Here is a 19800-nt window from a genome sequence, read left to right on the forward strand (position 1 = left end):
TGAACTGCATGCTTTCTCACAATCAACCCAAAAGAAAAAACAAAAAACAAAAAGAAATGCACTGCTATCAGGAAAATGATACCAGGAAATTGATAATCTTGCAGAACACATGAACTCAACTGCGTAAATTCAAGCACACTCATAATAAAACATCATGTGACAAACGTGACTCTTACCTGCATGTTTAATGTAAATTAACATGACAGCTGCAGCCTGTGAAAGCCAAGTCCACCTCGCCTGCAGGTCAGTTTTTGGAACGTGTGTTGTAGTGGTGCGATTGTGACACAGATGCCACCACAGAGAACTGAGTGATGTAATCATGTCTGTGATGTCATAATGACAGTGAAATAAGGCACTGTGCTTAAAAATGAAGCAAAGGTAGCTACTCTATTATAACAACTACATTATTATAAATACAATAAACAAACTTTTTTGTCTTTGTCAGCTTGGTGTAATATTACTAAATGAAGGTCAAGTGAAGATCAAACTGCTAATGGTTGCTGTAGGTGAGCTCCCTCGCTTTTTTATTTCCTCCAAAATGGCAGGTTGAGCATTGGTTTTCGTTTTAACAATCTTTTGCACTGAACCTGAGTGGTTTGTAGTGTTTTTTGCAGCTGTCATAAGTGTATCCTACATTTTTTGCCTAAGTTCAGTGTTCATGACGCCACCATGACAAACACAGAAATACAGAAAAAATGGAATTATGGCTCCCGAGTGGCGCAACTGTCAAAGTGTTGGCCCTCTCGTCAGGAGATCGCGAGTTCGGTCCCTGGTAATGCTACAGCCATCTGTAGCTGGGAGTCCAACAGAATACAACTGGCCTCCTCTCTCTGGGTGGATAGAGTGGCCCATCCTTCTCCCCCCCATCACTCAACGCGATACTAGTCTGACGTAACAGATCTGGCGGTTGGCGCTTTCCTCCAAGCCCGTTCGGCTGTCCAATGACGTTGCGTGAACGGCAGTTTGTAAAGAAGTGGTGTCTGGTTTCAGGTCTTGGAGGAAGCCTGTGCTAGCCTTCACCCTCCTACCATTGTTTGGGGGAGTCCTAACTAGTGGGTGGAATTGGAAATGACTAAATTGGGGAGGAAATTTGGTAAAAAAAAAAAAAAAAATTTTAATGGAATTATAAGGAAATTAGTGATGCACGACAGAGAACACAAATAGGCAAGACTGCCAACAAAAAGTTTTTGCCTTTATGGTTTGGTGAATCATTGCAGTGAAGGACTGGATCCAGTATTTACGGAATAATTACGGAAGAAGACAATGTAAAAGTTTTCACGCTACAATGCTCTGGTCATAGTCCAGGCTGCCCTGCAAAAACATTTAAATCCATCGAAACATTTTGATGTATTTATTCTTTTCATGTGTAGTCAGTTTAGTTATATGTCAGTACCTCAATAATACATAAAAGGTGAATTACAACAATTTTTCAAAACTGTGGTATAATACAATTTATAATGTCTTGGAGATCAGGCAGCAAATTTGTGGCAACTTTCTGTGAGGCAGCTTTTAGAGGCATTTAACACTTTAGATGTCTGGTTCCTTTCACCACCACTGTGAACACTTCTGACTCAGCAAGTTTCTCTAGAATGGAGCATTTCACACCAAACCACTCTGAATAACTTTCCTTACCCATTTATTTATAGACATCTTGAAAAATTTGTGGATTTGCCCTTAAAGTATATTTAAAAAGACCATAAATGACGAAACCCATGAAAACAAAACTGTTACTCTCACTCTGTCCATCTGATTGTATGTTAGGTTCCTGATTATACAGAAGTTGACTGCTGTTGGTGCAGTCAAATGATGGTGGAGCAGCAGTACACAGCAGCTTAAGCAGAATGTTGCTGCACAGGTTTTTCGCACTCTTTTGACTTAAGAGTGGGACTGGGCTCACACACAACACAGGGGGACTCTGCGTAGTCTGTATGGAAAGCTTCCTGCAGTTCTCTGGAGACATGAACCCAGCTCTGTGGAGAAGAAAAGACAAAGATTTGGAAATGTGGTGAAGGTTAAGCCATAGAACAAAAAGTGATTTAGAGAAATATAGTTTGCATGCACAAAGGTGCCCAACATACCTCAACATTTCCATTATGTTTATAGAACAAATCCTGCAGGTTCTTGCTTGGGTCAGGGACCACAGGAAGTATAAGTACCTTTACCCTGTGAGCAGAGAGGCAAGACATTTAGTAAATGAGTTCTCAGTGCACCCAAAGGCAGCATTACACAAACCTTGACACCCACAGATTTGCTTCCATTTTCAGTCTTTTTTCTCCCCACTAGTCAGTCTAGTATGACACATTACTGTGCAGAGGTCACTCTCTCATTTAATTTCTCAAAATGACAATTAACTATAAATTTGCAAGAAGCATAAGAAGCCTCAAGAATCAAATATAATATCAATGTGTTAAGTATTTGGTGGGTCCACCCTTTGACTTTATTACAGTTTCCATTCTTTTCAATAGACATGCTTCAGTTTATCAAATAAATCAGCAGGGACAATTTTTCACACCTTCAAAGTTCAGACTTAGAAGCTGGTTGTATTTTTTGCTTCTCAGAGCCATGCAATGACTAAAAATCAGACACACAGTGTTGAGTCGCCTTCTCTCAGTGGATGGATGGGCAGAATGAAAGACATAAGTACTGTTTATCTGTAAGATGCAGTTTTGGAGGACTTTTAATTATTTTTTAATCCCAGTTTTGGAAACACTGACTTTCTTTATGCAAGTAGATTATATTTTATCTAATCTCCTCAGACATTTTGGATGCACATGAGAAAGAATTTTGAAAGGCAGCTGAGGCGTGTTTGGGTAGATGCTTGTGTGAATGTCTATTTCTTTAAAGGGGAACATAATGACAGTCAGTTCTTTAGGAACAGCTTTTGTTAGGAGGACCCAGCAGTAAATCAATGATTTTAAGATTGGAACGATGAAAGAGCTAAGGTTGCAGTAGGTGCACAATAGTGAAGAACAGACAAATTGAGTACTGACTGATGTGATATAAAACTTAGTGTTGGAGGTTTTTGTGTAATTTCTGGTGATATAAATGTTTCCTGCTTGATTCAGACAATGAAACCTGGCTGTTTAAATTAAATAAACAAAAAGGTGATCCATGACTTTTGCATCAGAGTACATTAATGACATATAAAGACATAAAAAAAAACATAATGGATATATTAGAGATATAAGAGACCCATACATAATACAGCCTTACAGACTTTACCTTTCAATATAGCATAACAGCACAGCAAGGGCAATCAGGACAATGACTCCCAAGAGCCACAAGTACCACCAAGACTGAGGTACTGGTGCACTGATGCTTCCTAGAAAGTCAGAAGAGAAGGCAAACAAGGTTAGAAAGAGGAAGACTGAAAGAACAACAGAACCTATGGGAAAGACAAAACAAACTGGTGTACTGAGCATCACTCTAGAGAAGCATACCTGTGTAGTTACCCCACTGTAGAGGAGCACTCCATTCACTCCAAAAACCAGGACCACAGAGGTTTCCTATCCTGCTCTTTACTTGGAATGTAAAATTAACTCCCATGGGGACAAGAGGTATGCAATATGATGTAGACTGATATTCAGCGGAGACCTGTATGAGAGATGAATATGAACTTGACACTGTTTGGAGGTTCAGTGAATACTGTGATAGTGACCATATTATACAATTAAGTTTTATAAAGTTTGGGTATTTTTACTCTATTAAAAGACTCTTTTTCTTACCTGCCATTGGTTAGAAGCTCTCCGATAGCGTATCATAACCTCTACACAAGATGGCTTGCTGACATTGTTCACCCAGTAAAGGCACAATTCACCGTTAGCAGACCAGTTCACAGAAAGGTTAAAAGGAGGGTTTATCTTCACTGGACATGGAGGACAAGAAAAGATAAGAATGACTTACAGTGGATTGGTGACATCCAAACTCATCAGAAATAGTTCTTGAACCTCTTCCAGCCTAATGAGCATTGGCAAATGTTTTTTTTTTTTTTTAATTAACTTTGACTGAGATGTGGCATGGCATGCACTAACAAATGTATGGTAAAGACCAGATCTTGACGGTGAAGACTGAGGTTGATGTTTTTAAATAGGGTACAGTCAACCACACTCACACCTGAATAACATCCAATTGATTGAACCTCTTGACCCTAATGTATATATATATATATATATATATATATATATATATATATATATATATATATATATATATATATACCTTATATCTTTATATCTATATCTTACCTCTTTCTTTAAGATGTTTATAATCTTTTTTGACTGTCAGATTTCCACCCATGGACAGTTTTGTATAAAATGCATCAAACTGGCCATTTTTATGTAAGGGGATCCTGCAGGCCACGTTCTGACCGTTTTCCTGTAGGTACTGTGGACACTCTTGATATGAATCTGGATGCTTAAATCTGATATAGAAAAAAAATCACTTTGTGTCATTATCAACCACAAGTCAGTCACAAGTCACAGAAATACAACAACACCGGCATTGATTGTACTGAGGCAGTGAAAACTGAGGTGCACAGAGACTTACGCGCTGCTGAAGTTATAGCTCATGTTTTGCATCTGTGATCTGGTCCAACTGCAGTGCACATATTCCAGATTGATGACCATACAATTGATGTCAACCGTACAATCTTGACTGGTACATATCTTACCTGTGCAAGCAAATAAATATCAAATTAAAATTTAGGCAGGGGAAAAATGTACAAACAAAACCAGAAGGCAGTGATTTGTAAGTCCACTTTGACTTGGTACATGTTTGTATTAACTTCATTGTTTTTGAAAATATATCACTGATGCCTGCAAGATGTTCCAAAAGCGTAGAGAGAGGGGTAATTTAAACTAGGAACGTTGTGAAAAAAATCATCTTAAACAAGTTTGCAGCCAGGCTTGTGTATACAATAAGCATCCAGCAAAGGCCTAGTTCTTTATGGGCAAGGATGTATCAAGGTTTGCCATGACTGTTCACTTCAGCAAAGAATCAAACAATTTAAGATAATTTACCAACTGTTCTTAAGATTAAATTTCTTCTTAAAACTGACTTACGCAGTTTTCACAAAGATTGGACATTAAGCGATGTTTTCTTATTTGCGATTTGTTCTTGGGTAAGAAGAGAATAAGCACAAGAGCACACAGATGGGAACAATTCCAAGGTTTAAGAGCACGTCATGAACTGACATTTGTTCTTTTTTAAGAACAAATGGGGGGAAAAAAACTGTAGGAAGATATTGGTGACAAGGCCCAATATTCCTTTGGAAGCGATTGCAAGTATTTTAGGTATTTCACCCTCTGCAGTGCATAACACAATACAAAGGTTTTGAGAATCTCTGTGCAAGACGAAAACCACAACGGAATGCCCATGACCTTTGTTCCTTCAGATTGCATTAAAAACTGTTACAGTTGGATGGAAATTACCACAGGCTTTGGAATAAGTCAACAAACCATTGTCAGTAAACACTATTTATCACTGGATCCACAAACACGAGAAGACTGTATTTCATAAATTGGAAGTTGCGTGTCAACAACGTCCAGAAAAGCTGTCGATTTGTCTGGGTTTGGGCTCATCTGAAATGGACTAATGCACAGTGGAAATCTGTATTGTGATCTGATGTTTCAGACTGTTTTAATTATATAATAATTCTTCTATAATCTTCTAATAATTTTTCTATATATTAAATGTTATAACAAGGAAAGGTGATATAACACAATCATAAGCACGTGCCTGTTGCAACCTTTTCTGAGCGTCTTGTAGGCATCAAATTTGAAATGAGATATAAAAAGATAAAAATATTTAAGATACTAAGACAGATGTAAGATCATATAAGAGCAATGCATGAAAACTTTTGGTTAAAGATTTACTGGCTATGGACATAAACAATAGTTTAACTGCTGCACAATCACAGTAAAAATAGTTCACAAAAGAAAGAGAAGAGAAAGGATAGATTAGATAGAAAGATATATTGATAGACTGATTGATTATATGGACAAAAGTATCGGGACACCCCTCATAATTGTTGAGTTCAGGTGTTTGTCACACCCATTGCTAACAGGGGGATTAAATTAAGCCCACAGCTTTGCAATCTCGATAGACAGTGTCAGTAGAATGGGTCATGCTGATGTGCTCAGTGACTTTAAACATGTCATACGATGTCACCTTTGCCACAAGTCAGCTAGTAAAATTTCTGTCCAGCTAGATCTGCTCCTGTCAACTGTAAGTGCTATTCTCGTGAAATGGAAGCACCTAAGGAACAACAACAGCTTAGCCATGAAGCAGTAGACTAACACATAGTGTGGGGCCGCCAAGTGCTGATCCTCTGTTGAATCACTCACTGAATAGTTGAAAAAAAGTTGCCTCTGGAGGCAGTGGTTAACAATACTGCACGTTGCTTTGCAAGTACTGTAACAAGTGTCTATTTACAAAAAATGGTCATAAGGTAAAATATCAAATATCTTGTTTTCAATTTGATCCTGCTCAAACAGAACTGACTAGTCTCTGCCTTCTGTTTGTACTAGAATTTCGCATATTGTCTCAATGTTTTTTGAATTTGTATTTGTACAAAATACATGGAATTAAAAGAATAAATAAACGCAAACCCAGCTAAAAGGTCTTTAGTTGGAACTGCTCTTAATAAGTAATCTTAGCACCCCATCATTCACATCATAGCACAAATGACTCATGGGAAATTCCCCTCAAAATTTCCAGACCCATTCTTTGGTAGATGTAAAGGCAGTAAAGAATTCATCTAAAACATATGTAATATCTCTAGCTATCTATTTCTTTATTTGTTGATATTTATGCCATTTTAAAGACTCAAGATCACGTACAGTAAGAAAAATGAAACTTTTTCTATTCAACTCACAAATCAAGTTCAATTATCACAAAAACAAACAAGTAAAAAGCATAAAATACTTACTAGAATGAGAATGGATTCTGGACAAGCAACCTTGAAAAAAGATGTATAAAATACACCCAAAAAGAATTCCTGATGCTTTTATATAAACCATGGTACATAGCTAGCCCCTCTAGAGCTCAGACACAACATGCTTGTATTCTGCCAACTAACAGGATGTAAGCCAAGCAATGCTTCCGTATTTCACAGCTTCCTTCCACGTGATAATCTATGTCACGTACAGAGAAAAAAGGCGAGTACAACAAAACTGATATAAAAATAATTTATTAATCCTACAAAAAATTGAATGGACTTATATATACCAGGGCTATCCAGATAAATTTCAAAGGTGCAGCAGATGCAACAGACACAATCCTACATGCAGCCATTTCCCTAAGTATTTTTGGTTAATTTATAGCAGTCAATGAACCAAAGACAGCAGATTCCTTAAGTCAGGTTTTCCTGAGAGAGCATAGTTCTGCATGCAGTCTGCCTCCATTCTGATGCTTATGATGACAGATGTAGAAAGTCACACAAGCCCAACAGCTTTGTCCATAAAGCTGGCAAACTTCTGAGGCTGACCACGCAGAAATGGCCGCAGAGTTGACAGGTCCATGTCCCTGAGAGTCTGAGATAAAGTGCTGGAAGGGAAAGATATCTTCTGATGAAAACATAAGTAATATAATGTTATAATAATATACAACCACAATAATACATGTATAAAATAATACAAATGTTAGGCAATAGATGAAGTTGCAAATATACAAACTACTATTGCAAATAACAGCTATTTTTAAAATGTATATAGATGTTGAGTTGATTATTGAACATCAAAACGCACAATATATCTCATTTGTATTTTCCTGAGGCTGATGGGGCCCTTGACAGCTGCCTAAGTTTTCCTAGTGCAAAGACCGCCCCAATTAGAGTATGAGTTTGCCCTGTGCTAGAAGCTTCTTTGTGGTTGTTCGTATCAGGGAGGTGCCTGCATAATTGTGTGGCCAGGTGAAGGTATCCAATCAAATGAAGATTATTAAAAGCATTTTCTGATGTACCCCTAGTGTCAATCACAGTTTGGGGACCACTACTGCACCACTGTATGAAGCGTGTAGCCATATTTACACATTAAGCGATGGTTTAATTTTTCAATCTGGCCATTAAGCTCCCAAATGCACAACACTTGGAAAGTCAGTCACAGGAAATGAAACAGGAACATTTCGCAATAATTGATGGTTTCTTGATCAAATGAACAAGTCATATCAAATTCATGAATTTGAATTGTGCATAAAATGCATATTCATTGGTGCATTCAGTTTTAATTGTGCCGATAAAAGTGGGTGAATTTACAATTATAGTAGCATCTCAGCAAAAGTCACAAAAACCATCAAAAGTGTGGCCAGACAATGCAGTTTCAGTGCTACACGACTGTTTCAGCTGCCCTTGCTGGAGCATGCACTACATGTGGGGATCACACCGACATGGATGAATAAGCATCATCTATGATTGGATATATAAGCAAGTGGACGATGTAGCGATCACAGAAAGGTCACCAAACGACCAAGCCAGAAGCCCTGGTTCTCTCAAGGCCCGTGACACTGCATTCAGATTGGGTCACAGAGCGGAGCTCAGGGCAGCCACAAACAGCCTCACCACTGACATTAAGAGAGCTAAGGCTTCATATGCTCTGAAAACACACAAACACTTCACAACCAATGACCTATGAAGTATATGGCAGGGCAATCAAACTGCCTGCAGGTGGAAGAACCACCACCACCACAGTGCCCTCCCGAGTGCTATAAATAGATTCGATGCTCTTTTTGAAGCATCCAACCCTGAGACAGTAGTGAGGATCTTGCCTTCTTCAGTGAACAGGTGCTGTCTGTGAATGCAGCTGGGGAGGAGAACCCTGCTGAGGGTGAACCCATGTAAAGCTGAAGGCCCTGACATTCTTGTGTGTGTGCTGAAGCAGTGTGCCAAATAGCTAGCAGCTGTCTTCACAGACATCTTCAGCATCTCCCTGGTGGAGACTGTCCCATCATGCTTCAAATCAGCCACCATCATCCCAGCTCAAAGAAGTCCTCTGCAACCATCCTTTTTGACTACAACCCAGTTGCACAAACCCATGTCACGAAATGCTTTGAGCGGCTGGTTATGGCACATGCCTTCAGGCAAAACTGCTCCACTGAGGACATCATAACCACTGGCCTTATCACACTTGCACAACACACAAGTGGACACTTATGTTAGAATATTCTTTATTGACTTCTCTCAGCACTCAACGCCAACAGAACCAAAAAGCTAGTCAGCAAACTCCACTCACTTGGACTAAGCTCATCTCTCTGTAACTGAGTTCTAGACTTCTTAAATAGCAGATCTTAGGATTCAGAACAGTCAGGATTCAGAACAGACTATCCCACTCCATCACTCAACAATGGTGGAGACAGTGCTCAGCTTCAAGTTCCTAGGAATGTACATCACTGACACTGGCCTGCGCAAAACTATTCTATACTGCTTCTACAAAAGCACAGAGGGCATCCTGACCTGCAGCATCACTGTCTTGTATGGAAACTGCTCCCTCTCAAACAGGAAAGCACTGCAGTCGGTAGTAAAGACTGCCTACTGGGTCCAAGCTTCTATGTTATGAAGGACATCTACAATAAACGGTGTAGAAGGAAAGCATGCAGCATCAGGAAGGATCCCTCTCATCTATCACCTAGACTCCCAACTGAAAGAACACTATCAGGGACAAATTCTCCAGACTCATGGACATTTCCTTCCCACAGGCTCGCAGACTGCTGAATGGATCTACCTGAAGGACCTTTAAACATTCTCACTGAAGTACTACCTCAGCCTTACTACTCACTTTATCTAATACATATTCTTCCTAACTTCCAGACTCTGTCACTTTACTGTGAAACTTTAACCTCACTCACTTTATATGCAGTTACTTTAATCTGTAAAAAGTCTGTGGTTATATTACTCTTTGTATTTGCATTAATAAAATTATTGTTAACTAAAAGTGCATTGATGAACAATTTATAGACAAATATATGTGCCACTGTGGACCAATAGCTGGTCTATTTTGTCTACTGTCCTGTGCTCATTGCATATTGAGAGATGAATGTATTGTATAGTGTTTGTATAATTTGTCTATATTTATTGATAATCCATCTGTAATTGTCTGCTGCTATTCTGTGTTAAATGTAGCACCGTTCTTACTTGAAGCTCTATAAAAGATATGTGCCACAGACCTGCAGGTGCAGTAGAGGAGATGTGAATCCGCCTGCAGCTGCTTGGCAAGCTCAACTTGATGGTTGTCCATTAACTTGTCATTGACCACTACTAGCAGAGGCTTTCCTGCTCCAAGAGCCTCCAAACAGCTTCCTGCCCCTGGAGTGAGAATGATAGCTTCATTCCAACTGAACAGAATTAAAGTAGTTCACTAAAAAGGCTCTTGAATTTTGCAGATCAATTCTTTAGTGCTTTCTTTAAAAACAATGCCAATCTCAATTTTCTATCCCATACCATGAAAGGTTTCTGAGCGAAAGTAAGTATCAGGTAGGGTAGCTGAGTAGCTGGCTTGTTCCAGAGATATTATAAAGGAGGGGGAGACAGTCCACTGTCAAACATGAATGGAAAAGCTTGCAATGCTCAATATGGCATCCATCGATGGGGAAAGTCCCGCTCTTCAACAAAGAGCCAATCAACTTGCAGGTAAAGCTGCAAGCAGAAAAAGTCCCCTCACTGAGGAGATGGAGCACATACAGTAGCCAGAACAACCTGAAAAAAAACATGGTTTTTGAGCCAAATGTTACAAGCTACTTCTAAAATGGTTGTTCTATGTTACGGCAAGAGGAGGTGGAGGTGAACATGACATCAGTGGTCAATGATATTTTCCTCACCCTGGCTGGTGCATAGTGATACAATAAAAAAAATATCAGAAGAGGTGGGCAAAACCACTACACTTTGATCACTGATTGAATTTCAGACTGAGTGAAAGCCCTATGCCGGCAGGTCATATGTAGTTATTTCACTCTATTAAACAACAGGTTTATGTGGCAGTTTTTTAGTGATTAGTAATGCTTCATTATCATTATCATTATCATTCAATATCATTATCAGTTTTGATGTTAGTACTGATATTAAATGGTATTCAAAAATGAAAATATCAGCCCATCCTTTGTGAAAAGACAAAGCTGGCTAACGTCAGTTACCCACCAGCATGACTGATGATCAGATCAGCCAACTGAATGTTTTCTGCTATGGACTCTTTAAAACGGAAAGCTTCGAGCCTCAGTCCAGGACAGCTCTGTGGATCCGGGACAAACGAGCCTCGGCCAACCTGAAGCACCACGTCTGTGTATCCTCGGTCTACTAATGCCTTGAAATTTTAGAAAGATGACAGACACAAAATAGTGTGAGGTAAACTATGCGCGGTCCATCTAGCCAAGCCTCTGACTGACCCTGGCTAACCAGAAGTCAGCTGTTAACTGTATTTAGCCTGTTAGCTGGCTGAGATTTACACTGTAACCATAATGTACAGCCACTGCACCTTGAATGCTATTAACCCAAAATGCATTACCTTTACGACTTCATCTGAAGTCATACTTGCTATCAAATCATCGAAACAGGTCGATCCAACTGTTACAAACACGGAATTCATGGTGCTGGTATTCATAAAACAGCAGCTCAGATAAACCGAACACGTACAAATATGGCCGCGGCTCTTTACAAAAGTCCTCTTCAAAATAAAAGTACCCAGCGAAAATAAAATTCACACGAATCAATTTTCTTCCTAGTAAAAATCTTTGTGGTGCATTTTAATTTGTTTTAGTGGTCATACTCTGTGACTAGTGTCCTAGTGTGAGAACACTAGTCCTGTCCAATGCGATGTAAAAGGCATAAGCTGACATGAGATCAGCATTATTAATCTGAGCTAAGTGTTTAGCTAAATATGGGCCATCATTTGCATTTCTATTCACTTTGTAAAAATAGTAATATTAACTCAAAGTTTCCGTGAGAAATAAACTGAGTTTAAATAAACTGAAGACATATAGACTGTTCAACAGTGCCATCTATTGGATTGAGGAATAAAGAGCAGTCAGATAGCGTATGATTTCAGTCTTCTCTTACAGATCCATCCCAACAAATGTCTACATGCAACAGTAATTGAGAAGTGAAACTCATTTCCACATAAAACCATTAACAATCAAATTCTTTGTCTAAACTACAAACTAATGCGTTCAGTTAGACAATGTCTAGTTTAGAGGTCAACGACCCAACCCAAGCTTTATTATTCAACAGTTTAGTGAAATACTGCACAAAAGATATCCCAATATGTGGAACCTATTGAATACAATTTCGGATTTTGATAAACTTTTTACGTATTCTTTGTGATAATGAGTCTAAACTCAGCCTTCACATTCAACACTTGTTTGTGACAGTTTAAGATTCAAACACAAGGGTCACATTAGGATAGCTGAACATAATGAAATTTGTTTACAGAAAAATTCCCATCACTAGAGCAGCAGTTAGGAATATTCTGTTTAGCTTTTTTCTGCCAAGTCACAACAGTCTCTGGGTCCCAAAGTAACTTTGTATGTGTGCACGCAAGTGAAAATACAGGAGGCAGGAAGCAATGACTCCACGCAAATTTGAGACTGTAATCATTTAAGGCGTCATTAATGCTCCATTTCAGAAACAATGCATACTGTTGTCACAAAAAAGCAAAACAGCCAAAGGAACATAAAAATGCAATATGTATCCATCTCTGTAATTAAAGATTTTAATAAATAGACTATTATGAGAAAAAGCATACATACTGTAGTTTAAAAAAAAAGAAAAAAAAAAAGAAGAAAGAAAACGTTAGATGGTCCAGGTCTCAAACCTGTAATGGCTATTATCACTTTAAAATTAGATATCAAACTTAAAATGTTAAAAAGAAAACCTGGGGATGTACAACTGAGCACCTTCAGTGGTTTTACAGCCTTGAGAAGTCCTGCTCATATATAACCCATTTCCCCCTCTAAGAAAATAGATATTAATAGCCCTGTCACAGATGCCCCCATTTCCAAAGTCCTCTGCCCTCCCACTGATGCTCATCATGTGATTCCCAAAAAGCCCAGTATACTGTACATATACTGTACTATTATATGTGCTCTACAATACAGACACAGATGAAAGTCAGAGATTTCGAAGTCCCTGCTTCTGTTGCAGCAAAACCAAGCTTTGTCAGATGACATCATCAGTCTCAGAGTTCAGGTGGCTCAGTGGCACTGGTGTGGCTCATGGGGTCAAAACATCATTGAAGCAGACACTGGTTCAAAAGGGCATCCTACCAGGTGGTATAGCTAGAGAAAATGAAAAGGCACAAGCATTAATTAAGGCAGAACCAAGTGCTTGGGGGAATTTCCATTTAAAGAATATTTTTGAAAAGGTTACACTTATTCAAAAATCAGCAGATTCTTCAATTTCTGAAAACAAAAAGGTAATAATAAATAAACTAGTAAACTTGCATTGATTACAACAGAATGCATGACAGTGCATCAATAGAGAACTTCTGTAGACCACTATTTCCTGTTGTTCTGGAACATCGATTGTCATTCAGGACGTTGGGTTTTCCTCTTTCTTTACTGGGAATCTCCCCGTTCTCATGTGCCTGACACTTGTCTAGACCGCGCTACCTCTTCACGCTTCACCAGTCAGATGCTGTGCTTAGGCAGTTTTGTTCTTCATGCCACATTCTTTGGGTAATCTAATGATAACAGAACCAAGCCAGTCTAGAGTAGCTGGCTGTCCTCAGCTCGTGCTCTTGTCCTGAGCGACTGTGCAATCTTGATAAGAACATATATATACAGGGTTTATATGAATCTCTCACTTTGTACTGAACATCAATGAATGCTTATTTTTTAAAACCTCACCATTAATCACAAATAATCTTCTGGGGTGGTTCCTCAATGCACAGAGCACTGACAATGTATTACATGCATATATTTTGATATAAAAACTGTATACATGTCCAGATTGTGTCCGTCCCAAATGCCCACTGTGGGATTGTTAAAGTGATTTCCACATACCTGGGGAGACTGTGGAAAGGCCAAAGACCTCACTGCACCACACAGGCAGTGCAGCACTGCTCCTGCTTCTCGGGCAAAGTGGCATAGTTCATCTGCCTCACAATCTCAGCGAAGAGCTCGTCCACCATGGTCTTACTCTTAGCTGAGGTCTCAATGAATGGGCAACCCCACTCTTGTGCAAGGGCTCTGCCATCAGATCCTGCAACCTCCCTCTCTGACTCCAGGTCCACCTTGTTGCCAACCAAAATCAGAGGAACCTTCTCAAAGCGCTTCACTCGTACTATCTGGTCTCGCATTGGTCTGATGTCCTAGTGGGACCCAAGAAAGTCAGAGGGCAACGTCAATGAAATCTCCAAGACATTTGACTTCACCAACCTGTTGACTGTCATAAAAGTTACTTTCAGGCCTGCCACTCTGAAAATTACAACGTGCTGTGGGATATTGTTATATAAGTAACTGGAGGGCGACATTAAAATGACAGTCCCCCTCTCCGTATTCACTATCATTTGACAGTATTCTGCTAGGCGTGGCACAAGCATAAAAATCAACTAGCTAGCTACTTCCCAAATTGTTGAATTTGAACGTAAACCAAACGCATCGACTACAGCATCGACCTCAGGACCTCACCTGAAAGGACTGCTGATTGACGAGACTATAAACTAAGATGAAGCCTTGGCCGTTCTTGATGTAGAGATCTCGCATGGACGCAAACTGCTCAGTCCCGGCGGTGTCCAGGATCTCCAGCACCGATGGCGACGAGTCCACTTCGATCTCTTTCCGGTAGAAGTCCTCAATCGTTGGGTCATATTTTTCGATGAAGGTCCCGGTGACGAACTGCACAGTCAGCGCGGACTTGCCGACGCCACCGCTGCCCAACACCACCACTTTATACTCCTTCATTTGGGTGCAGACTCTAAACACTGACCCCAACCTCGGCTAACTAGCAAGCGAACTTTATCTGCTCCCAGACATAAAGCAGGCAGCTGACTACTAAAATAAATCCCCACACAAGCGTCACCTCAAAGAACAAAACCAGACACAAAAGGTGGCCAAACTACTTGTTTGTTTTTTCCTCTTGAATATTGTGCTCTGATATAGCTGCCAGGCCGGCTAGCTAAACCCGAAACGCCCCTGCTCCATCTACACTCGGTCTGGATCGATATAGGCTCAGCGCGGTGCCTCCACGGTAAAGGCTCATGGTAAAGGACGCTGCAAACGGGTGTGAAATTGCTCGTTAACAGACCGGTCATAAGCTCCAGCAGGGCCCCGTACGCCAGCTAAGGTCGCAAGCTGGAAAGCGAAGTCTGTGTTGCTGCCATTGTGGCGTCCATGTGAATTAGTTAATAACGCTAGCGGCTAGGCTAAGCTAAGCTAAACAAACCTGCTACAAATCATTCCCAGCTCTGCTGCCCGACGGACTCGCTAGTTCCGGCGCGTCAAGGGAAACGGTTAAGAACAAAAACCTCCGTTTGCACTTATCTGGAGGCCGACTGTGGCCTTTCTTCACACTGGTTCTCGTTTTAATCAACAGGTTTGGATTTGAAGCGAGCCTCCGCTGTTAGTAACGGACACAAAACCTGCACACTCCCTTCTTCTTCTCCTCTTCTTCTTCTGCTCCTGCCTGCCTGCCTGCCTGCCTGCCTGCCTGCCTGCCTGCCTGCCCGCCCGACCGGCCGGCCTCTCCCTCTCTGAGCGCCTCAAGCAGCTGGCCAGCTCGCTATATCACCTCACACTGACCAGCGGATGTCGGGCGGAAAGCCCATTTGATCCAGTTTTAACTTCAATCAGGTTTTCATGTATAACGCGAAATCAGAATAGTGTAAAATCGAGAGTCAGCGATGCAGCCCGCTGTTAAGACATGGCTGCTACTTTTCTTTTGTAAAAATGTGTTGAGAGCTTATCGAAACCTGTGATTGGCTCTTCGGAGAGAGGCGTTGCTGATTGGCTAAATCAATAGGAAGGCGGGACCTAAGGAACAAAACGAGGAATTCACTGAAACGTACTGAAGTTAGTCTGCTGTTTTTGGAAATTATGTAGCTATGCTGTATAATCAACACCTATATAATGAATTACAGCTCAGCTTGATTGTTTATTTATTAGTGAGATTATATAAACATTGTTGGTCTAGATTGCTGGATGATCATGAGAGAAAACTCATAAGGGTCCAAGTCTATACAAGTATCAACCATCACAGAACAGACAAACACCATTCCTGCTTTAAGGGAGCAACTATTAGGCTATTACCAAAACAAACAGTATCTCCTCCTGAGAACTGCTGTTTGTAATCAGTCTGGCTTAAAGACCCATATGTTACATTCTCCTTGCATTTTGAATTTTCCCACTTTTTGACATTTATGGTTTTATAGGCCAAAACAGCCACAATTAATTTTTACACATTTCCCAACTTCTCTTTAATGCTCTTAGGATTAAACAGGTTGTTACAGCGCCTTTAGGACTCGCATATGTAAATAACCTCTGTTCTGATTGGCTGCCCTGCGTTGCGCCTCATTCAAAAAGCAGCCAAAAACACTCCTTATTACTTACCACATAACATGAATGGGATGGGCTAAACTACTATAGGCTGAATAGAAAGATATCATGAAAGCCAATGCATTTACATATAATCACAAAAACAACAGGCTGTTTTTGCAGCTTATTTTCTATATAGGAACTGAGTGAACTGCATGTTTTCAAACTATGTTCAGATATTAAATGCATATATAAAACAAAAACGATGAAAATGTGTTTTTCCATGACACCGGACCCTTTAAACCTCACCCGTTTGTCTTCATCAAAAAGCAAACACAGCTTGGGACTGTTTTGAAGTGCTTTATTAAAATGTCAAACAAAAAGAACAGAGATCATATAAGTATGTATATTTTCTATACATTAATATAACTGTAAAAGGGATTGGCAAGAAGCACAATTTTTCAGCACATACAAGCACAACACACTAAATAGAAAGAGAAGCATTTCATATAAAGAGTCAAAGCATTCAATTATATCTTGTCCTACAGTGGGGGAAAGAGGAATCTAGTACATATGGCTTTGAAACAAAGTGGACATTCTTTTAACTGCTCCAGGTCACAAGATAGCACTTATATGCACTGGCATCAGCATTTAAATCTGTACTCAACTGATGCCCTTAAAGGGACAAAACCTCAATTTTGACGAGAGACTTCATGTACAACATCTATAACATTTGTACAACAAATATGAACTTAGAAATCCTTATTGTTTCTATATATCCATCTACACTTTCTGAACACCAATACAGTCCAACATTAGTTTAATTTTCACACAGACTTAAATATGAATATGATTAGATATGGGTCACAATAGAGTCATGGTCTCATTGGTTTCAATGGCTTAAACAAAGAAACAAAAACAAAAAAACAGAAAAAGCACTGTCTTCACATCACAGAATGTCTAGGCACAGGAGGATGGACAGCAGAAGAGTCTGAGATGTTTTTCCTCTATCAAGCACAGTGGTAAAAAGTGTCCTTTGATTGCATTCAGTTTTCAGCATGTTCCACAAATTGGGACTTGAAAATTCAAAGTCTGCATTAAAGTCCTAAGTGCTACCTTTCACTTTACAGTCCGAAGGCTTGGGACCATCTTAAGGTGGCCCAAAGGTGCGTCGATATGTAGTAACCTACAAAGACTCTGTCTCTCCCTCACTACTAGGACAAGTGCCATGGCAACAAAATTATTGGCTTCCAAAGCAATTGTAGAGCACAGAATGTACAAGATTTCTCAGACAGCGGCTTTTGTCCAGCGAGTCACTGTTTGACTGTGAAACACCTTGATTTTGTTTGAGGAAATGCAAGTGAGATATTTCAGATTATTGTAATTTTTTGGGGAATGTGTGAGCAATTTGGGGAAAAAAAAAATCCAACGAAGCATAACCAAAACGTTTTGCAAAACCGGCTGCAATGCTTTCCTACTATAATCTGACCCTGAAGTTGCCGGCGTGTCCGATATTTGGGAGGGGGTTGGCCCTCGTCACGGCCTCTCCTATGCTCTCTGCCACCCGCAGGGGGCAGAGCACCACCAGGGCATGTTTCACAGGAGGCAAATCCTAAACAGATCCATTTTGAATCTTTATTTCATATTCAGCTCTTAGATTCTCACGTACAAAATCTGAATATAGCTCATTATATGCCAATAAGCATGGTGGAACGTGAAATTGAACAAGCAGTTCACAGTTTGCAAAGAAAAAAAAGAAAGACAGAAGCAGGGTATTCTTTCTTTGGTTTCTAGATACAGCAATATATTACCTGCATACATTTCAGTGGTTGTTCAAACACTACCAGTTCTTCAGGATCAGATATAGACAGCCACAGTGCTCAGTATTGTAAGCTTGTGTAAACTATGACAAACTACAAAGCATCTTTCAACAAACTTTTTTCCCCATTTTATCGGCAAGCAGTATCATGCTCATGGTGAGAACAAGGGCATTAGCAAACAGAACATACGACAAATCCCTCAAAAACAGCATTTCTCTGACAACCTATTAAAAGGATAGCTGTTTACCTGTATTCCGAGCAATACAGTCATCTGATTTGAACCAGTTCTTATATATATATATATATATATATATATATATATATATATTTCTATATTTCTATATATTCATTCTTCTATGTATATTCAAAATAAATTCTGAATATTTTGACTCAGTTATGTACATAAGTGCAAACAAGGTGAAGAACACACATTCGTACACTGATGGGGGAACAGCAGGATTTAGCAGTTCCCAGCACAGCTGGGCTACAGCCTGGGTAGACCAGTGGGGGAGGAGAAATGAGACTTTACCAAGAGGGGGTCAGGTATAGCTCACCATGCCCTATAACACGCTCTGCTCTTGACATCATCGAATTAAAGATTTACGCATAGATAATCAAAATTAGTCTTCCTTTAAAGATCCTTTGTGGAATCTATCAGTCTAGACAGCCCTTTCTGTGAGTCCACTTTGCACTAGGATATTTCTCTCCAGTATCAAATCGAAGGTTCATCTTGACCTGATACGACAGATCTGTCCTAAAGCCTAAAGCTCAAAATCTGCCTTAATTTCTTTTTACTCATCAAGCAGAACAACAACAACAAACCCCATTAGAAAAATAAGAAATCATAACAACAGAAAAAACACATGATGTCTCCAAATGGCCTTTGGACTCAAGGTATCTCACCTTTAATTTTTTTCTCATTTTTTTGTACAAAATAGGCAATCATCTCTTAATCCAAGATAAGCTAACTACACATTCCCTTTCAGAATAAGTTAACCTTGTACATTATTTCAATTTAAGTGTGAAAAAATTCACAATTAAGTTTCACAAAGGTAGCCATGTTGTAGTTTTGTTGCCATAGCAACAAACAACTTACTATCAAGTAACAATGAATCTATCATTGTAATACATATAAATGTGTAGATTAATATAGAGATATATTTATATATATGTATGTATGTATATATATATATATATATATATATATATATATATATATATATATATATATCGAAAGAGAGAGAGAGAGATAGATATTTCTTTATGTATTTTATCTTAAACCACTAACTGCACAAACTATGAATCAGATTATTTCGATTATTTTTCATTTCATGCGATGAGATTTTATGCTGTAGAACAAGTAACTGATATGAACTCATTAATGATCAGACAAACTAAAAACCAACAGTTCATCCTCACCAAAACATGAAGTTATTTGTGAAGAAACAGCTAAAATATAAGTACCATTAAAAAATGACATTAAGGTCAAGTGATAAAAACTACAATGGTGATAAAACTAGAATGACGATGC

At 39.3% G+C, this 19800-nt stretch overlaps 3 protein-coding genes across 3 annotated transcripts; all 3 read right to left on the bottom strand.

The window, feature by feature from the left end:
• Window positions 1–1336: 1336 nt before the first annotated feature.
• Window positions 1337–7167, bottom strand: il2rgb (interleukin 2 receptor, gamma b). Its single transcript, XM_017725667.2, has 8 exons — window positions 6929–7167; window positions 4546–4669; window positions 4245–4420; window positions 3726–3865; window positions 3441–3594; window positions 3223–3322; window positions 2079–2163; window positions 1337–1970 (listed from the first exon to the last, which is right to left on the bottom strand). Exons 1-8 carry the CDS (start codon window positions 7017–7019, stop codon window positions 1833–1835), a joined length of 1008 nt encoding a protein of 335 aa, XP_017581156.1. The 5' UTR covers window positions 7020–7167; the 3' UTR covers window positions 1337–1832.
• Window positions 7168–7173: 6 nt separating this feature from the next.
• On the bottom strand, window positions 7174–11619 carry zgc:92907 (uncharacterized protein LOC436733 homolog). Its single transcript, XM_017725668.2, has 4 exons — window positions 11487–11619; window positions 11123–11285; window positions 10156–10294; window positions 7174–7545 (listed from the first exon to the last, which is right to left on the bottom strand). Exons 1-4 carry the CDS (start codon window positions 11580–11582, stop codon window positions 7434–7436), a joined length of 510 nt encoding a protein of 169 aa, XP_017581157.1. The 5' UTR covers window positions 11583–11619; the 3' UTR covers window positions 7174–7433.
• Window positions 11620–12547: 928 nt separating this feature from the next.
• rap2c (RAP2C, member of RAS oncogene family) lies at window positions 12548–15870 on the bottom strand. The gene is made up of 3 exons (XM_017725669.2): window positions 14608–15870; window positions 13981–14288; window positions 12548–13254 (listed from the first exon to the last, which is right to left on the bottom strand). The coding sequence occupies exons 1-2, from the start codon at window positions 14878–14880 to the stop codon at window positions 14010–14012; spliced, it is 552 nt and encodes a 183-aa protein (XP_017581158.1). The 5' UTR covers window positions 14881–15870; the 3' UTR covers window positions 12548–13254; window positions 13981–14009.
• Window positions 15871–19800: the final 3930 nt, after the last annotated feature.

Source organism: Pygocentrus nattereri, chromosome 8 (genome assembly GCF_015220715.1).
Source record: "Pygocentrus nattereri isolate fPygNat1 chromosome 8, fPygNat1.pri, whole genome shotgun sequence".
NCBI classification, from domain to species: Eukaryota; Metazoa; Chordata; class Actinopteri; order Characiformes; family Serrasalmidae; genus Pygocentrus; species Pygocentrus nattereri.

Bases quoted from the DNA above. Each gene is read 5' to 3' on its own strand.
- il2rgb (XM_017725667.2), bottom strand. From the start codon at position 7,019: ATGGTTTATATAAAAGCATCAGGAATTCTTTTTGGGTGTATTTTATAC. The intron at 4,670-6,928 runs GTAAGTATTTTA...TTGCTTGCACAG, and splicing joins CAGAATCCATTCTCATTCTA to GTAAGATATGTACCAGTCAA. The intron at 3,595-3,725 runs GTAAGAAAAAGA...TCTCTCATACAG, and splicing joins GAGCTTCTAACCAATGGCAG to GTCTCCGCTGAATATCAGTC.
- zgc:92907 (XM_017725668.2), bottom strand. From the start codon at position 11,582: ATGAATACCAGCACCATGAATTCCGTGTTTGTAACAGTTGGATCGACC. The intron at 11,286-11,486 runs GTAATGCATTTT...TAAAATTTCAAG, and splicing joins CTTCAGATGAAGTCGTAAAG to GCATTAGTAGACCGAGGATA. The intron at 7,546-10,155 runs GTCTGTGGCACA...TTTCCCTTCCAG, and splicing joins CTCCTCTACTGCACCTGCAG to CACTTTATCTCAGACTCTCA.
- rap2c (XM_017725669.2), bottom strand. From the start codon at position 14,880: ATGAAGGAGTATAAAGTGGTGGTGTTGGGCAGCGGTGGCGTCGGCAAG. The intron at 14,289-14,607 runs GTGAGGTCCTGA...GGGTCCCACTAG, and splicing joins TCAATCAGCAGTCCTTTCAG to GACATCAGACCAATGCGAGA.